Source organism: Heterodontus francisci, chromosome 47 (assembly GCF_036365525.1).
Source record: "Heterodontus francisci isolate sHetFra1 chromosome 47, sHetFra1.hap1, whole genome shotgun sequence".
In the NCBI taxonomy this organism is placed as follows: domain Eukaryota; kingdom Metazoa; phylum Chordata; class Chondrichthyes; order Heterodontiformes; family Heterodontidae; genus Heterodontus; species Heterodontus francisci.
This window is the reverse complement of record NC_090417.1, coordinates 6,889,619-6,906,168: the sequence shown is the minus strand read 5'-3', so window position 1 is coordinate 6,906,168 and position 16,550 is coordinate 6,889,619. Positions and strand designations below refer to the sequence as shown.

At 44.8% G+C, this 16,550-nt stretch overlaps 1 protein-coding gene across 2 annotated transcripts in view; it reads left to right on the top strand.

The window, feature by feature from the left end:
• Positions 1-16,550, top strand: part of LOC137357182 (disintegrin and metalloproteinase domain-containing protein 9-like) — a 131,257-nt gene that overhangs the window by 49,226 nt on the left and 65,481 nt on the right. For both annotated transcript variants that reach the window (XM_068023312.1, XM_068023310.1), the window contains exons 3-4: positions 3,846-3,910; positions 13,057-13,135. In XM_068023312.1, the coding sequence (XP_067879413.1) occupies positions 3,846-3,910; positions 13,057-13,135 (144 nt within the window). The remainder of the gene's footprint in view (positions 1-3,845; positions 3,911-13,056; positions 13,136-16,550) is intronic.

Sequence of the window (16,550 nt, the reverse complement as noted above, 5' to 3'; positions counted from 1 at the left end):
TGCTCTTAAACAAGAAACTACTGTCCCATGTTTAACGTGACCTTTCTGTCCAAGGTTTATGAATTTGTCATTGTTACTTGAGTAAGTGCTCACCTTTCCCAGTTCCAATTCAGTTTCTGACCTGTCCCACGAAAAACAGAGTGGCTGCAGAAATTCTTGTGTGCCCCTTCTCTTACTTGATCTCTTTGCCATCTTTGACACTGACCATTCTGTTGTCCACCTTGGTGGCACAGCTCTCTTGTGGTTCTACTCATAATTCACAGTACAATCCTAACATCTCTTTTGTGTCTACCCAGCCACCTCTGGTATTCCCCAGGGCCCCATTCTTGGTTCCTTTCTATTAATCATTTACAATTACAAGCAGAGTCAGCTTCCAAGAATGTCAACAATGTTTAACTTGACTTTTCCACGAGCATGTTTATTGTAGTGATTTTGCTGAACGGTCTGATGGCATGTTCCTTGTAAAGCATTGGATGAAGGAAAATTTCCTTCAGCTCAGTGTTGGCAAAACCACAACTTTCTGTCTCGGCTTTCTGCTCAAACCTGTCAACTCCATCTCCAACTGTCTGCTCAGACTGAATCCAATATTTGTGACCTTGTTTGATATTGAACTGAGCTTTTTAACCCCACATCTGCTGTCTCGAACAAGGCCATGTTATTCCACCTCCAGTATATTGTCTGATTATGTTGCTACCTCTACCCCACTATCTTTAAAATCCAAACTGATGCCTTCTTAGCCTCAAGATGTTACCATTGCTCAAGGCATATGGTGCAATACCAAGCAAAATACTGGAGGATTCTATTTGTAGTGAGTTAGATGATCTGCCCTGGTGGTAGCAGGTTGGTACAATTGACCTCTCCACCCCTGGACTGGAAAGGGAGAAGATGAACCATGGTTCATGTTTCTGATAGCTATCCGGCAATCCCTGTTGGAAAGATATATGTTGAGTGAGGGCATGATGGAGTTTAGCTATGATGCCGTCTCAGTTAATAGTCTGCCCAATGGATCAGTTTGATTCAGGGCCAGTTGGTTGAATCCTGCTGCCTCGAGTTGAACAATACCGCAGAAAAAGTCAGTGCCTTCAAAAAAGGAGTAAGAATTGAGAACAATATTGAGATTGGTGACAGCTATGAATACCCGATGTTCAGTGACTCCTGTTTTAAGGAGTATAATTAATGGTACGCATCCTGCTGAAATCTGACAAATTTGTGTTGCAGTAGATGATTTCAAAATATGAATCATTGTTTTCTTCAGTAGTATTGCATTTTGAGCCAGATGATTTCCTATCCTCTGCTAATTAGTGCTGTAAAGTCTTTGATGACAGAATTTGATCTGGTCAACAAGACCTGTTGAGCTTCTGACTGTGTCAATGAAACAGTGCAAGGAAGGTCTGACTAAAATTAAGGTATGTACTTAACATAAACAGTGGACTGCATCGTTGAACTTAATGGATGACGTCCCTAACCCATGGAATTTTGCTGGCTTGTTTTTCTCTATGCTATCATAGGAATTCATTGCCGCACAATCTTCATCTGCAGTTGAAAAAAAAATAAACTTGGTTTTATTGCAAGAATTCAAGCACTTCAAGCTGTTTTCATTTATTTCTGTTTTATAAGCCAGGAACCTATGAGCTTGACAGTCAGCCAACAAGCTCATGTGACATTACAGCCCAGCAGTGATGAAGTGCCTGATGTGTTGCTTGAAGTGTAGTTGGCATGTTCCTTACATGGACTGTCTCGTTTTGTGCAAGAATATAATGGTCATGTTCTCTGCTGTGATTGATTTAGAAAGAGAGGAGTTTTTTGACTTGCATGTTATTTTTCTGAAATGTTTATTGTGACACTGCTCAAATGTCTTGTAACTTTTTTTGTGTAAAATATTTTGGCCATTTTTAATTAAAGCTGCTCTGTTCATTATTTTAACTTTAAACTCAAACTTTAAATAATACCATAGGAACAGCAGTAGGCTATTTAGCCTCTCGAGCCTGTTGGCTGATCTGTGACATAACTCCATAAACCCAACTTTGCCCCTTGGTCCTTAATACCTTTGGTTAACACAAAACTATCAATCTCAGGTTTAAAATTAACAGTTATTCTAGCATAAATTGACCGTTGCAGAAGAGTTCGAAATTTCTACCATCCTTTGCGTGTAGAAGTGTTTCCTAATTTCACTTCTGAAAGGTCTTGCTCTAATTTTGTTCTGTGCAATCTCGTCCCAGACTCCCCAACCAGTAGAAATAGTTTCTTGTATTAGATTTAGCAGCTATGTTTTCCTTTTCTGTTCATGCAATAGAAATTAGTGAGCAAGCTTTTATTTCTGAAATAAAGAATTTGCATTTATATAGCATTTTTCCTCACCTCAGGACCTTGTTTAGTGCTGCACGGCCAATGAAGTGTTGTAATGTCAGGAAATGTGGCGACCAGTTTTCACAATACAAGGAGATAGAGGACCAGATGGTCTCTTTTAGTGATGTTGCTTGAGGAATAAATGTTGGCCAAGACACAGGGAGTTCTCCCCTGCTCTTTGAATTGCGCCATAAGCTGTGTCCAGTTGAGAGGGTAGGCGTGGCTTCGCTTTAACAACTCATCCAAAAGATGGCAGATGGGACCTGTGTTTTGCATCTCTTTCCACAGGCATCGTAGCACTCAGTCAGTACTGGACTGAAGTTTTCTGCCTGGATTATGTGCAAGTTCTCAAAAGGGGCTTGGACTACCGCCTGCATACTCAGCGGCAAGAATATCATTGCTGAGCCAAGGCTGACCCTGTTATCCATGCAGAGTATTTGTTTAATTGCTTTTAGTTGTACAAATAATGCAGCTCAGCAGGATTGACACACATTGCAGGTTTGTCAAAATCGTTTTTAAAATTCATTTGTGGTTACTGAGCTGTTTCTTTGGAAATAAATTGCCTTCGATGCTAAGTGAGGATTAACATGCAACCCATTTGTTTTCTTATGATTTACATCCATGGCTTGTATTAAAAAGGACAGAAGATGTCAGTGTAAATTTTGAGCGAATGAGGGAGAAGGACATTTCAAAACATGGCAGCATTGAGTGACAATGTTGAAAATGCTGGTCCCTTTAATTAACCAGGACTTACTTCAGAGTTAATAGAGAGCAAGTGATGCTCATTGCAGCTTGTATTTAAAGACTGGGTTTTTCCCCAGTCAGGGGAGTTGCTTCTGGATAGGGAGTTAGTCAGTGGAAAGTGGTATTTATATTGAACTGTGAATTGAGAATAAAACAGTTGTGGATCACAGACTGTCTCCTGCTTCCTAATTTTTGTGAATGGATATCTGCCAATTTATCATTGAGATCGTGTAACTGGAAATATTCCAACAGAAGGTTACTGTCCCTCCCCTGCATCGGCCTTCAGCTGTTTTATTCTTGAGAAATCACACAGTCTGGTGATCTGCTGCTTGGACTCTGCCTGTACTGAGGCAGCGGATTGCTAACTAGAAATATGTCAGAAGGGTGACTTGTCAGTTCCAATTGATGGCGATCAGTTACTCAGCAAGTGAACAGTCAAAGTTGAAAGGCTACATGTTTGTCCCTTTTAAAAAGTTCAATATTGAACTTTGACCCATGGAGCAATTCCAGTGTTACAGGATTCCATTGACCTAATATTTCCTTTCGATGCTTGTGTCCAAGTAAGAAGTTACAATTCATTTTTTTCAACATATAAAGATATATTCTGCAGAGAAAAAATGTGGTCTGAAAAGTTTTTCCTTAATCCTTGTAAGTTTACACAAATAACTTATTGTCAGTTGTTTTCCAATAAATTATTTATTTTGTTCCAAAACCAATTTGCTAATAAGTGTTCTTTATTGTGCTGAATGCCTCAGGACAGACTGTCATATGCCATTCAGGTGGAAGGCCGTGAGTACATTGTTCATCTGAAGAGAAATGAGTAAGTATCAACTTTTCATGTCAACCATGTTGGGTCTGTGTTTTGTGTCTCTTGATGGTTAAATCCATGGTTGCACAGATGACTCTAATCCTTCTGTGGTACCAGCGTCTCACTGCCAAGGGCCTGGAAGAAAGCAATTCGTTCATCCTTAGATTTTTAAAAATTCCTTCTCGGAATGAGGTTGACGCTGCTGAGGTCATTATCATTGCCTGTCACTTTATGCTCTGGGAGGGTGGTGCTGGAATGTTCTGAGAGGGCGTTCAACAGTCAGTCAGGTAGAGTCAAGTGTAAACCAGAGTGGATAGGGATGGGAAGCTGCCTTTCCTGAAGGAAGGGCATTGACAAACCTGGTGCTTTTTTTCTAAGATTTATTCAATTTAGTTCACAACTAGCGATGGTGACATTTGAACCCCAGACCTGTGGGTTGTTAATCCAGTAACTGTGACGACTACATTACTGTACTTCATAATTGGGAAATGGTTCTTTGGATGGAAAGATCCAAAAGACAAAAATGAAGCTCCCCCCTCTGCTCCCACTATGTTTTTCTCATGAAACGAGTGACTCCCTTTGCTGAAAATAGTTCCGCAGGCACCTGCTTTCTGGAATCTCAATAAAATATGGTGTGCCATCCCCAAGAGCTACTGTTTCTAGGCTATGGGGATGAAGCCAATTCTTGCCTGATATTCAGACGTGCAATATCCATCATGTGTCACTGCCCAGAGATTAGGAGCAGTAAAATCTGATCATTTTTCTATTGTACTTCTACACCCAAACCTAATCTTGCTAAGTGCAGCTAATGGGCCACAGATTAGCACTTGAACTGTTGGATGTGGTCGTCTGGATGATTCAGTCCCACACATTCTGTGCAGTTACCCATAAACACACTGATTTTTTTTAAAGAGATACACCACTGAAACAGGCCCTTCGGCCCACCGAGCCTGTGCCGACCATCAACCACCCATTTATACTAATCTTACACTAATCCCATATTCCTACCACATTCCCACCTTCCCTATATTCCCCTACCTATCTTCTGTTTTCTTTTGGGCCTCCTTATCTCGAGAGACAATGGATACGTGCCTGGAGGTGGTCAGTGGTTTGTGAAGCAGCGCCTGGAGTGGCTATAAAGGCCAATTCTAGAGTGACAGGCTCTTCCACAAGTGCTGCAGAGAAATTTGTTTGTCGGGGCTGTTGCACAGTTGGCTCTCCCCTTGTGCCTGTGTCTTTTTTCCTGCCAACTACTAAGTCTCTTCGACTCGCCACACTTCAGCCCTGTCTTTATGGCTGCCCGCCAGCTCTGGCGAACGCTGGCAACTGACTCCCACGACTTGTGATCAATGTCACAGGATTTCATGTCGCGTTTGCAGAGACGTGGACGGCCGGTGGGTCTGATACCAGTGGCGAGCTCGCTGTACAATGTGTCTTTGGGGATCCTGCCATCTTCCATGCGGCTCAAATGGCCAAGCCATCTCAAGCGCCGCTGACTCAGTAGTGTGTACAAGCTGGGGATGTTGGCCGCCTCGAGGACTTCTGTGTTGGAGATACGGTCCTGCCACCTGATGCCAAGTATTTTCCGGAGGCAGCGAAGATGGAATGAATTGAGACATCGCTCTTGGCTGGCATATGTTGTCCAGGCCTCGCTGCCATAGAGCAAGGTGCTGAGGACACAGGCCTGATACACTCGGACCTTTGTGTTCCGTGTCAGTGTGCCATTTTCCAACACTCTCTTGGCCAGTCTGGACATAGCAGTGGAAGCCTTTCCCATGCGCTTGTTGATTTCTGCATCTAGAGACAGGTTACTGGTGATAGTGGAGCCTCGGTAGGTGAACTCTTGAACCACTTCCAGAGCGTGGTCGCCAATATTGATGGATGGAGCATTTCTGACGTCCTGCCCCATGATGTTCGTTTTCTTGAGGCTGATGTTTAGGCCAAATTCGTTGCAGGCAGCCGCAAACCTGTTGATGAGACTCTGCAGGCACTCTTCAGTGTGAGATGTTAAAGCAGCATCGTCAGCAAAGAGGAGTTCCCTGATGAGGACTTTCCGTACTTTGGACTTCGCTCTTAGATGGGCAAGGTTGAACAACCTGCCCCCTGATCTTGTGTGGAGGAAAATTCCTTCTTTAGAGGACTTGCGCGCATGTGAAAGCAGCAGGGAGAAGAAAATCCCAAAAAGTGTGGGTGCAAGAACACAGCCCTGTTTCACGCCACTCAGGATAGGAAAGGGCTCTGATGAGGAGCCACCATGTTGAATTGTGCCTTTCATATTGTCATGGAATGAGGTGATGATACTTAGTAGCTTTGGTGGACATCCGATCTTTTCTAGTACTCTGAAGAGACCACGTCTGCTGACGAGGTCAAAGGCTTTGGTGAGATCAATGAAAGCAATGTAGAGGGGCATCTGTTGTTCACGGCAGTTCTCCTGTATCTGACGAAGGGAGAACAGCATGTCAACGGTCGATCTCTCTGCACGAAAGCCACACTGTGCCTCAGGGTAGATGCGCTCGGCCAGCTTCTGGAACCTGTTCAGCGCGACTCGAGCGAAGACTTTCCCCACTATGCTGAGCAGGGAGATTCCACGGTAGTTGTTGCAGTCACCGCGGTCACCTTTGTTTTTATAGAGGGTGATGATATTGGCATCGCGCATGTCCTGTGGTACTGCTCCCTCGTCCCAGCACAGGGAAAGCAGTTCATGTCGTGCTGAGAGTATAGCAGGCTTGGCACTCTTGATTATTTCAGGGGTAATGCTGTCCTTTCCAGGGGCTTTTCCGCTGGCTAGAGAATCAATGGCATCACTGAGTTCCGATTTGGTTGGCTGTATGTCCAGCTCATCCTTGACTGGTAGAGGCTGGGCTGCATTGAGGGCAGTCTCAATGACAGCATTCTCCCTGGAGTACAGTTCTAGGTAGTGCTCAACCCAGCGGTCCATTTGTTTGCGTCGGTCAGTGATTATGTCCCCTGATTTAGATTTGAGGGGGGCGATCTTCTTGATGGTTGGCCCAAGAGCTCTCTTCATGCCATCAAACATTCCTCTGATGTTTCTGGTGTCTGAGGCCAGCTGAATATGACTGCATAGGTGTTGCTAGTAGTCGTTTGCGCAGCGCCTGGCTGTTCTTTGTGCAGTACTTCTGGCTGCTTTAAGTGCTGCGGATGTTAAATTGCTGGGGGCTTTCTTGTAGTTCAACAGTGGCTATGACAGGTTCCAGCTCTTCATTATGAGATTGAAACCAGTCTGCATTTCTCTTCGCACTTTTGCCGTAGGTGGTCAAAGCTGACTCATAGATGGCGTCTCTGATGTGGGCCCACTTGGTCTCAGCATCCCCTGTGGGAGTGTTTTGAAGGGCTGTTGCAAGTAAATTTAGAAATTTTTGTAACAGCTGTGGGTCAGAAATTCTGCTCGTGTTGATGCGCGGGTGGCCCTTCTGCTTGGAATGATGTAACGTCTTTGGTCTGAGTCTAACCTTGCTGCACACCAGGGAGTGGTCGGTGTCGAAGCTGTGATTTGAACACTGTTTAAGGCGGCTCGCCTTGTGACAATGAGGTCTAGCTGGTGCCAACGACGTGATCTTGGGTGCCTCCATGAAACCTGGTGACAGGGTTTAGTGTGAAAGAACGAGTTGGTGATGCAGAGGTTATGTTAGGTACACAATTCAAGCAGTCTCTGCCCGTTCTCATTCATCCTTCCAATGCCATAGCGCCCAAGGCAGGCGGGCCATGAGTCATGTTCGGCTCCAACCCTGGCATTAAAGTCTCCCAGCAGAAATAGGTGTTCGGTGTTGGGGATGCTGCTAATGATATGGAGTTGCTCGTAGAACTGGTCTTTAGCTTCAGGTGGGTGGCAGAGTGTTGGAGCATAGATGCTGAGTAGGTGTACTGGACCAGAGGTGGTGAGCAGTCGGATGGACAGTATGCGTTCCGAGCCATTTGAGGGAGGCTCTTTCATGCTGAGGCAAGGGGCAATTTATAATGGACAATTTACCTATCAACCTGCAAGTCTTTGGTTGTGGGAGGAAACCGGAGCACCTGGCGAAAACCCACGCGGTCACAGGGAGAACTTGCAAACTCCGCACAGGCAGTACCCAGAATTGAACCCGGGTCGCTGGAGCTGTGAGGCTGCGGTGCTAACCACTGAGCCACTGCGTCGCCCAGACTTTGTGAAAATAGAAATTATCTTACTGTTACCTCAGTGACAGCAAACCATCTGAACTTTGGCTTGCTGAAAGCTACCAATTGCAAAGTGCAAAGTGTCCTTAGCAGCTTTGCGAATAGTAATGAACGCTATCTTTTTTGTAGGCAGACCCACAAGAGTAATGGATAGGTTTTTCTCAGTCTTGAATTATTCTGAAGCCTTTGAAGAAATGATGCTAACACAGCACAGTAGCTGATTGGAAATCCATTACTGCTTTAGTAAACTGGCTGTTAGTGCTACTGTAGGTTGCTCCTGATCAGGAAGTGAATAGAATATTATTGTGTACTTGTTGATAACTTTAAACAGTCATGTTTTAGTCACACAGGCTGATTTCATGAATGCAATGATGTACTAATTTTTTTTCACTTTCTTCGTGGGACACGTTTTGTGCTCACTAAGATGAGGGACATTTGTGCTGAAGAATGGAACACTACATCATTTTATACCAAGTAATTATATCAGCTGCTTCCAGGTCAGGCTGCACAAGTCTAACCTGTTTCAATTGACTGCACCCTTGGCAGTGTAGCCCATTCTCCATCTCAACAATTCCCCTAACCAGTTACGTTTCAAGATCACCATACTGAAGCATGCAGCTTCTAACATATTGAACATATTGAAACAGTATTTCAAACATCCACAATTATTTCGTCTTAACACATGTTCAAGCTGTTTTTGAAATGTCTTTTCAATAAGTACTATAAACTATGCTTTTTTGTCAAGGAATGGGACCTTGGCCAATGTTCCCTCTCCCCATATTTGTCCTGTTGTTTAGTAAAAGAACATGCACAAATCCTTTTAATAATGAGAACAACAGGAGCGTTCCTACCTTATAGACTGAAGATACGCATGCACACAAAAGACACCCATCTCTGCCTCACCACCATCATATCAACCCTCCACTGTCTCTAAATTGTTACAATGCTTGTCCAACATCCACATGGAAGTATAGAAATTGACTGCAATTAAATGCTGGGAAGACCAAACCCATTGTCTTCGGTCCCTGCTACAATCTCTGGTCCCTAGCCATTGATTGTATCCCTCTTCCTGGTAACTGTCTGAGGCTGAACTGAACTGTTCACAATATTCGTGTCATATTTGACCCTGAGATGAGCCTTTGACAACATATTGAAAGCTAGTCTCAGTCATGGCACCATGACTATCATCGATTGTTGTAAAAACCCATCTGGTTCACTAATGTCCTTTAGGGAAGGAAATCTGCAGTCCTTACCCGGTCTGGCCTACATGTGACTCCAGATTCACAGCAATGTGGTTGACTTTAACGCCCACTGAAATGATCGATCAAGCTACTTGGATATCAAGGGCAATTAGGCATGGGCAACAAATGCTGGCCTTGCCAGTGACGCCCACATCCCATGCAAGAATATAAAAAAAAAGGCTGTGATTTGCCAATGGTTAGCCAATTGTATGAAAACTTGTTTTTTAATCTGCTCTTGAGTTCTCCACGTTGGTGGCAAGATTTATTACCTATCATCTGTTGCCCTGAGAAGCTGGTGGTAGCCCTTCCTTTTCAACTGCTGCAGTTTGTAGATGGGTCTGCTGGTGTCCCTCACTCCCTTTGGATCCACAGTGGTTACACAGTTAAGTTCCAATCACAAGAATTTTTTTTTAACTTCTTGTGTGAGGATCCTAACTGTTTAAAACTAAATTGAAAAATATCTGATTCTGAATGTACTCAGAAAATATCTTGCACTGAGTTTCACCATGCCTGGCAACATTCGTCGTAAGCAGATCACCTGAGTTTTCAAACTTTACAATGCCACAGTCATGTTTCCTCCTGTTTTTTTAAAAAAGAGAGAATATGCTGGAAAAGTACCACAGGCCTCTGAAAGGACATGATTGTGGATGTTGATGAAGCTGCTGTGTAGGCCCAGCACTTTCTATTTTTATTTTAGGTTTTTAGCTCATGCCTTTGTCTTTTCCATTTCCATTCTTCCTTCTCTTGCAATCAGAAATACTGACACATGTTTATGTGGGTGCACAGAGCTATCATTGTCATGGTCACGGTTGCACTCCCAGATTTTTCTTTGTAATCGGCCATTTTTCCCTTTCCCCTGCCCCTCCATTTATTTGCCTCCCATAACCATCGCCACCCCTAGGTAGGAATATTGCCACTTGTGCATTTCCTACGTTACAACAGTGACTTTCTAATTTGCTGGAAAGTGTTTTAGACATTAGGTTGTAAACGGTGCAATATAAATGCAAGTCTTTCAAGTCTTTCTTTATTAGACTGGGTAAATAGTGATGGGCCTGACGCTTGCCTCCATGTCATGCCACCAAGTACTGGGTGCTAACCTTGGGTTTCTTCTGTAAGTGTAAGTTGTACATTTGATGCCATCATCTGCTTCAATCCAGGGCAGTGGGACTATTTGGGTGCAGAACCATCATGGTGTTGCATTCAGTCCCAACAACTTGCATTCATATAGTGTCTTGAACATAATAGAACCGACCCAAGATGTTTTACAGGAGCGTTATGAAAGAAATTCTGAGACTGAGCCACATGAGATATTAGGCCAGATGTCCAGAAGTTCGGTCAAAGAGGTAGGAGCTAAGGAGTATCTTAAAGGAGAAGAGAAAGGTGGAGAGGTTTAGGGATGGAATTCCAGAGCCCAAGAGTCTAGGCAGCTGAAGGAACATCTGTAAATGGTGGAGTGATTAAAATTGGGAATGCTCAAGCAGCCAGAATTGGCAGAGTGCAGAGATCTACTGGGGTGATACTTGATGGAGCCACTGTTTGATCAAGAGCCAGTGTAGGTCAGTGAGCACAGGGGTGATGGGTGAGCGGGACTTGGTACGAGTAACGACATGGGCAGCAGTGCTTTGAATGACCTCAAGTTTGCAGAGAGTAGAAAATGGGAGGCCAACCAGGAGTGCAAGGGATTAATCAAGCCTAGAGGTAACAAAGACAAGGGCAGAGTTGGGTGATGTTACAGAGATGGAAATATAAAATGTGAGAAATGAAAATATCCACCTGAGCAGACAGACGGCCTCGTTATGATGTCTTTCAGATGATGATCTTAAATTGAGGACCTGTCTGCCAATTCACGTGGATGCAAATGATCCTATGACATTATTGGAAAAAGTGCATGGGGTTCTCAAGTGCCATGGCCAACAATCCTCCCTTAATCATCTGGCAAGCGAAACAGAATAACTTCTGTTTGTGGGATCTTTCTGTGCATGTAATAGATGCTGCATCTATCAACATAATGAAAGGACTGCAGTTCGAGGGCTATCAAGCACTTTGGGTTGTTCTGAGGATGTGATAAGGTGTTATAAATAATATATGCAAGCACTTTGCTTCTTCAAATCAGTTTAAACATTCCTATTATTGCATTGTTTGTCAGTTCAACACATCTATGCTGCACTGAATTCATAACTCTAATAAGCAAAAGCTATAAATGGGAAGTGTTTTCAACCATCTGGAAACTAGATTTTGCTGTGCTTGTTTTATTTCTGCTTTTTTTTGCCAAGTCAGGCTACATATTGGCAAGCAAGCGCCTAGTTATGTTTCGATGAACCAGAACAGCAAGTGAATAATGTCGTAGTTTCTTTGGCACTGTGCCCATTTTCTTTATATTCCAGGTTGTGTGTGTGTGTGTGTTCAGTCACGGGGGACAGTGTACAATCAGTGCAGAATGTTACAATGCTGATTTTTTAAAAACTGAGCAGATCACTCCTGTGTGTCGCGCAACTGTGACATAAGCTGAGCCTGAGGCTGTCGTGTTGGGATGTCCCAATCTGAATCCTGTTTGGTATACTTCCAAACAGTTCAGGAAATCCAACAACTTCTTCATCTTTGGTCTCCTCATTGATTTTTCACATTTATCATATGTGAAGGCTGAGGATGGTCTTACAAATTCTTGGACTGTTCCATTTGTCTCATGTGGGGGAGTTGTTTTTCTGTGCCAGATCAAAGCTAAGCACTGTCATTTTCCAAAATAAACAGAGCTGCGGAATTGCATCACGCATTTCTTAATTCACAATTTGAATGCACACTCGTGTATTCTCCAGGTAGCAGTCACAGATGGATCAGTGCATATAACAGTGTGCTTCTGAAAGGGAACTCACAAATGCACAATATCTCCCATCCTGCTATCTTGTCCTGATTGTGCTTCTTAAAACTTTCTTTGATGCTGCTGCAGTTCAGGTTTTTCCCCAGAAACAAGCTGAGTCTGACATCTGTGCCCATAAACATGGCATAGTGGGATAGCTCACCAAGGGATTGACATTTCCAAGTTAATTATGACATACAGTGCACTGAAGGCTGCTCAAGATACCCACCGCGTTCTTATACCTCCCTCAAAAGGAGGTAAATACCACATCTGACCAAGCTAGTCCAGCTAAAACTAGTTTGAACGAAAGAACTAAAGGCACCATATAAAGAAATTTATATGGTGCCTTTCATAACCTCAGGACATTCCAAAGCATTCTCCAGGTAATCAGTTGTGGTTCTGTTGGTAGAAGAGATGAATATTGACCATGACTTGGGGAGAATTCCCTCGCTTTTCTTCCGATAGTGCCATGTGTTCTTTTATGTCCACCTGAGCAGGCAGACTGGGCCATGGATTGACATCTCAACTGAAAGCTGGTATCTTTGACAATGCAGCACTTCCTCTATCCTGTATCAGGCTGCAGTATAAGTCAAGTTGAACAGGACTCTGCTTTAACTATAGATATCTTGGTTCGATCAGCGAGACCTTAGCTTTGTTATTACTCTTGTATGAAGATGCTGTCAATTTGTTCAAAACATATCATTCAACATTTTGAAAATATTAAATTTAAAAAAGTTAAGTGTATCTCATGACTAAAGAATTATTTGAGCTTGTGGCCAATGTGTATCTACTTTTGAAAATTTCCATTACGGTCCCAAGATCTTGGGTTTATTGAATTGTGGTAAATGTAGGAAGTGTTAGCTCTGATTGTTGGTGTTCTCTTCCTTCAGAGATGTTGTTCCAAAGGACTTTATGATGTTCACCTACAGTGACAATGGGAACTTGATTTCAACTCGGCCAGCTGTTCAGGTATTTAATGAGATGGCAACAGCTGTTTATCTTGGTAAATCACATCAGTCTATAGATACACAATTAGTCTTTCCAGCTTTCTCTTTTTCTATTCCAGAAGCCAATGACTTGCACTGGAGTACAGTTCCAAACTGGCAGCCTCCAGTACTTTTCTTAAATAGCCATTCTTTGTGATTGAGTGAAGACAGCGAGTGTCAGCAGGTTATTTGACAGATGAAACTGGAGGTGGTGGGGGATGCATCATAACTAAGTCGGATGGTCTCCTCACTTGACATCTAATGATCACGTCAGCAATTGGTTGCAAAGCTGAAGGGTGGTGATCGCAGCTGAAATGAGTTATTTCAGCACAGACCCCAAACTGCAAATTTTTCCAGTCTCTATTTCTCAGTCCCTGCACCAAGTGGTGCATTTACCGACTGAATCATTGCAACAGCCATGAAAAACTGATTTAAATAGGATATATAGAACCAATTTTATTTTCTTGCCTCACTACACTATGGCCCCGACAGTCATGGGATTTCCAGGCCGGGGTAGGTTAGTTCAGGTTGATAGACTTTTGACTCCACAGTGTATGTTTTTTTTAAACAGGATTCCTGCCTAGAAGCCAGCTTGATTGGCATTTCCTGTTGGTTGGATGAATGCTGCAGCAGAGGCTACTGGGTTGAGATCATAAGGTGGGGATGGCTACAGAGTGGTGGGGTGAAATAACCAGAGGTCCGATCACAGGGAGGGAAGCTTGGGGGTCTGGGAGGAAGCAAAAAGGCACCCCCCCTCTTCCATGTAGCAGTCCCTGCCTCCCTTCAGCTACTGGATTTCCCAAGGCCCGGGAAACCTGGCCGGCCAAGATTAAATTTAAAATGGAGATTAAATCGGAGTCACGCAGCCTCATTAAAATGCTTCAATGAGCAACCCTCATTGTGGGAACGGTTAGTTGCCTGCCTCCCGTTCCGTCTCCATTCGAGGCCAGTTGGGTTGAGGTTTGAAATTTTTAAAATATTTACATCCCATCCAACCCTAACTCTCCCATTTTTTGGGGGTTAAAATTCCCCTCTAGGCATCTGGGCCACTCCCAAAGCAAATTGGAAATCGGGAGTGAATTTTCATCATAAGTCCTTCATAACAACAATAACTTATCTAGTGTCATTAATGGAATGAAAAGTCCCAAGGTGCACTACAAGAGCGTTACAAAACCAAGTGTGACACTGAGCTACAAAAGGAAATATTATGTCAGATGAACGAAGAGATAGATTTTCAGGAGTGTTTTAAAGGAGGAAAGTGAGGACGAGAGGCAGAGAAGTGTAGTGAGGGTATTCCAGAGCTTGGGGCCTCGGCAACTGAAGGGTGGGGGTGGGGGGGGTGGCGGTGCCACCAATGGAGGAGCGATGTAAATCAGGGATGCACAAGAGGCCAGAATTAGGGCAACGCAAGTATCTTGGAGGGTTGTGGGTCTGGAGGAGATTACTACGATAGGGAGGGGCTTGGCCATGGAGGGATTTGAAAAGAAGGATGAGAATTTTAAAATCAAGTCATTGCCTGACCAGAAGCCGATGTCAGCAAGCACAGTGGTGTTAGGGGAACAGGACTTGAGACACAGGCAGCAGAGATGCGGATGATGCCAAGTTTACGGAGAGTAGAGTGTAGGAGACCAGCCAGGCGTGCGTTGCAATAGTCAAGTCTAGAGGTAACAAAGGCATGAATGAGGGTGTCAGCAGCAGATGAGCTGAGACAGGAGCGAAGGTGGGCAATGTAACAGAGGTTGAAATAGGCTGTCTTTGGCACAAATATGACATCGGAAGCTCATCTCGGGGTCAAATATGACACTAACATTACGAACAGACTGGCTTAATCTCAGACTGTTGCCAGGTAGCTAAGAAACGGAGTTTGGAGTAGGAATTGGAGGAAATTTCTGCTCATCCAGTACTGGATGTCGGATAAGCAGTCTGATAATTTAGCAACAGTGGTGGAGTTGGGAGAAAAGGTGGTGAGGTGGAGCTGAGTGTCATCAGAAAACTAACAACACTCTTTCGGATGTTGTCTCCGAGGGTCAGCCTGTAGACAGGAAATAGGAGGGGGCCAAGGATAGATCCTTGGGGAACACCAGAGGTAATGGTGTGGGAGCAGGAAGAGAAGCCATTGCAAGTGATTCTCCGGCTATGATTAGATAGATCAGAATGGAACCAGCTGGGAGCACTCCCATCCAGCTGGATGACGATGGAGAGGAGGAGGGTGTGGTACCGTGTCAAAGGTTGCAAACAGGTCGAGAAGGACAAAGAGGGAAAGTGTAGACATGTCACAGTTGCATAGGATGCCATTTATGACTTTAAGAGCTGATTCAGTACGGTGACACGGGTGGAAACTCAATTGGAGGAATTCAAACATGGAATTCTGGGAAAGATGGGAACAACACGTTCAAGGACTTTGGAGAGGAAAGGGAGGTTGCAGATGGGATGGTAGTTTGCAAGGGTGATAGGATCAATGATTGGTTTTTATAAAGGCTGCGTTTGCTGACAATGCAACCACTACGTGGTACAATACTGGCACATGTGCAAATGCAGCCTCATCCACTAAAACATCACTATCTGCGACGTCTCAGGCAGCTGCCTGTAATAAAGATGGTGCTGCTCAATTTGTCACAAAAAAACAAACACAGCCTCAAATCCAAATCCCCACAGTGGCTGCAATCACCACCTCCAACCCATCCCCAACAGTAGCTTGCTCCCTCCTGCCATTGCATTTCTCTTCGCTGCTCCCTCCCGCGCCTGTCTGCTCACTCCCCGCCTTGCCGCTTCTCCCCTATCAGCCAGTTGGTCCCCGCCTTGCCACTGCCTTCCCGCAACCACTTGCTCCCGCCTTCGCTGTTTCCCCACCTCGGCCACTCGCATCCTGCAAACCGCCACCTTCCCCCTTCCGCCCCCCACCCCCCCAAGCCTGCCCCGTCCGCTCGCTCGAGGCCTCGCTGCTTCCCTCTTTTTGGCCACTGGCTCCCGTATCACCCCGTCACCCCTTGGCAGCTTCTTCAAGCAGCGCAGCGGGAGGCGATCAGACAAAGGGGGAAGAGACAAGGCCGGGACCGAGCAGTTGAGGGGGGAAGTGACAAAGCCTGCAGTGAGCGGCTGGGAGGTGGGGGAAGCGGCGAGGGCAGGAGTGAGTGGGGGGGGAGAGGGGGGAAGCGGCGACCCAAGAAGAGAGCGGCTGAGGGGGGAAGCTGGAGGGGGGAGCGAATAGCTGAGGGAAGCAGCAGCAAGGCGGGGAGCGAGTGGCTGAGGGAAGGCAGCAGAAATTGAAAGCGCCGATTGAAGCGGGGTTGGCGGGTGGGAGCAGGATGCTGTTCGGGGGAATGGAGCCAGTGATTGCGGCGATTGAGGGATGATGATGTCATTGCATGGTGACATCAGCGCGCGCATTCGTATTGGCA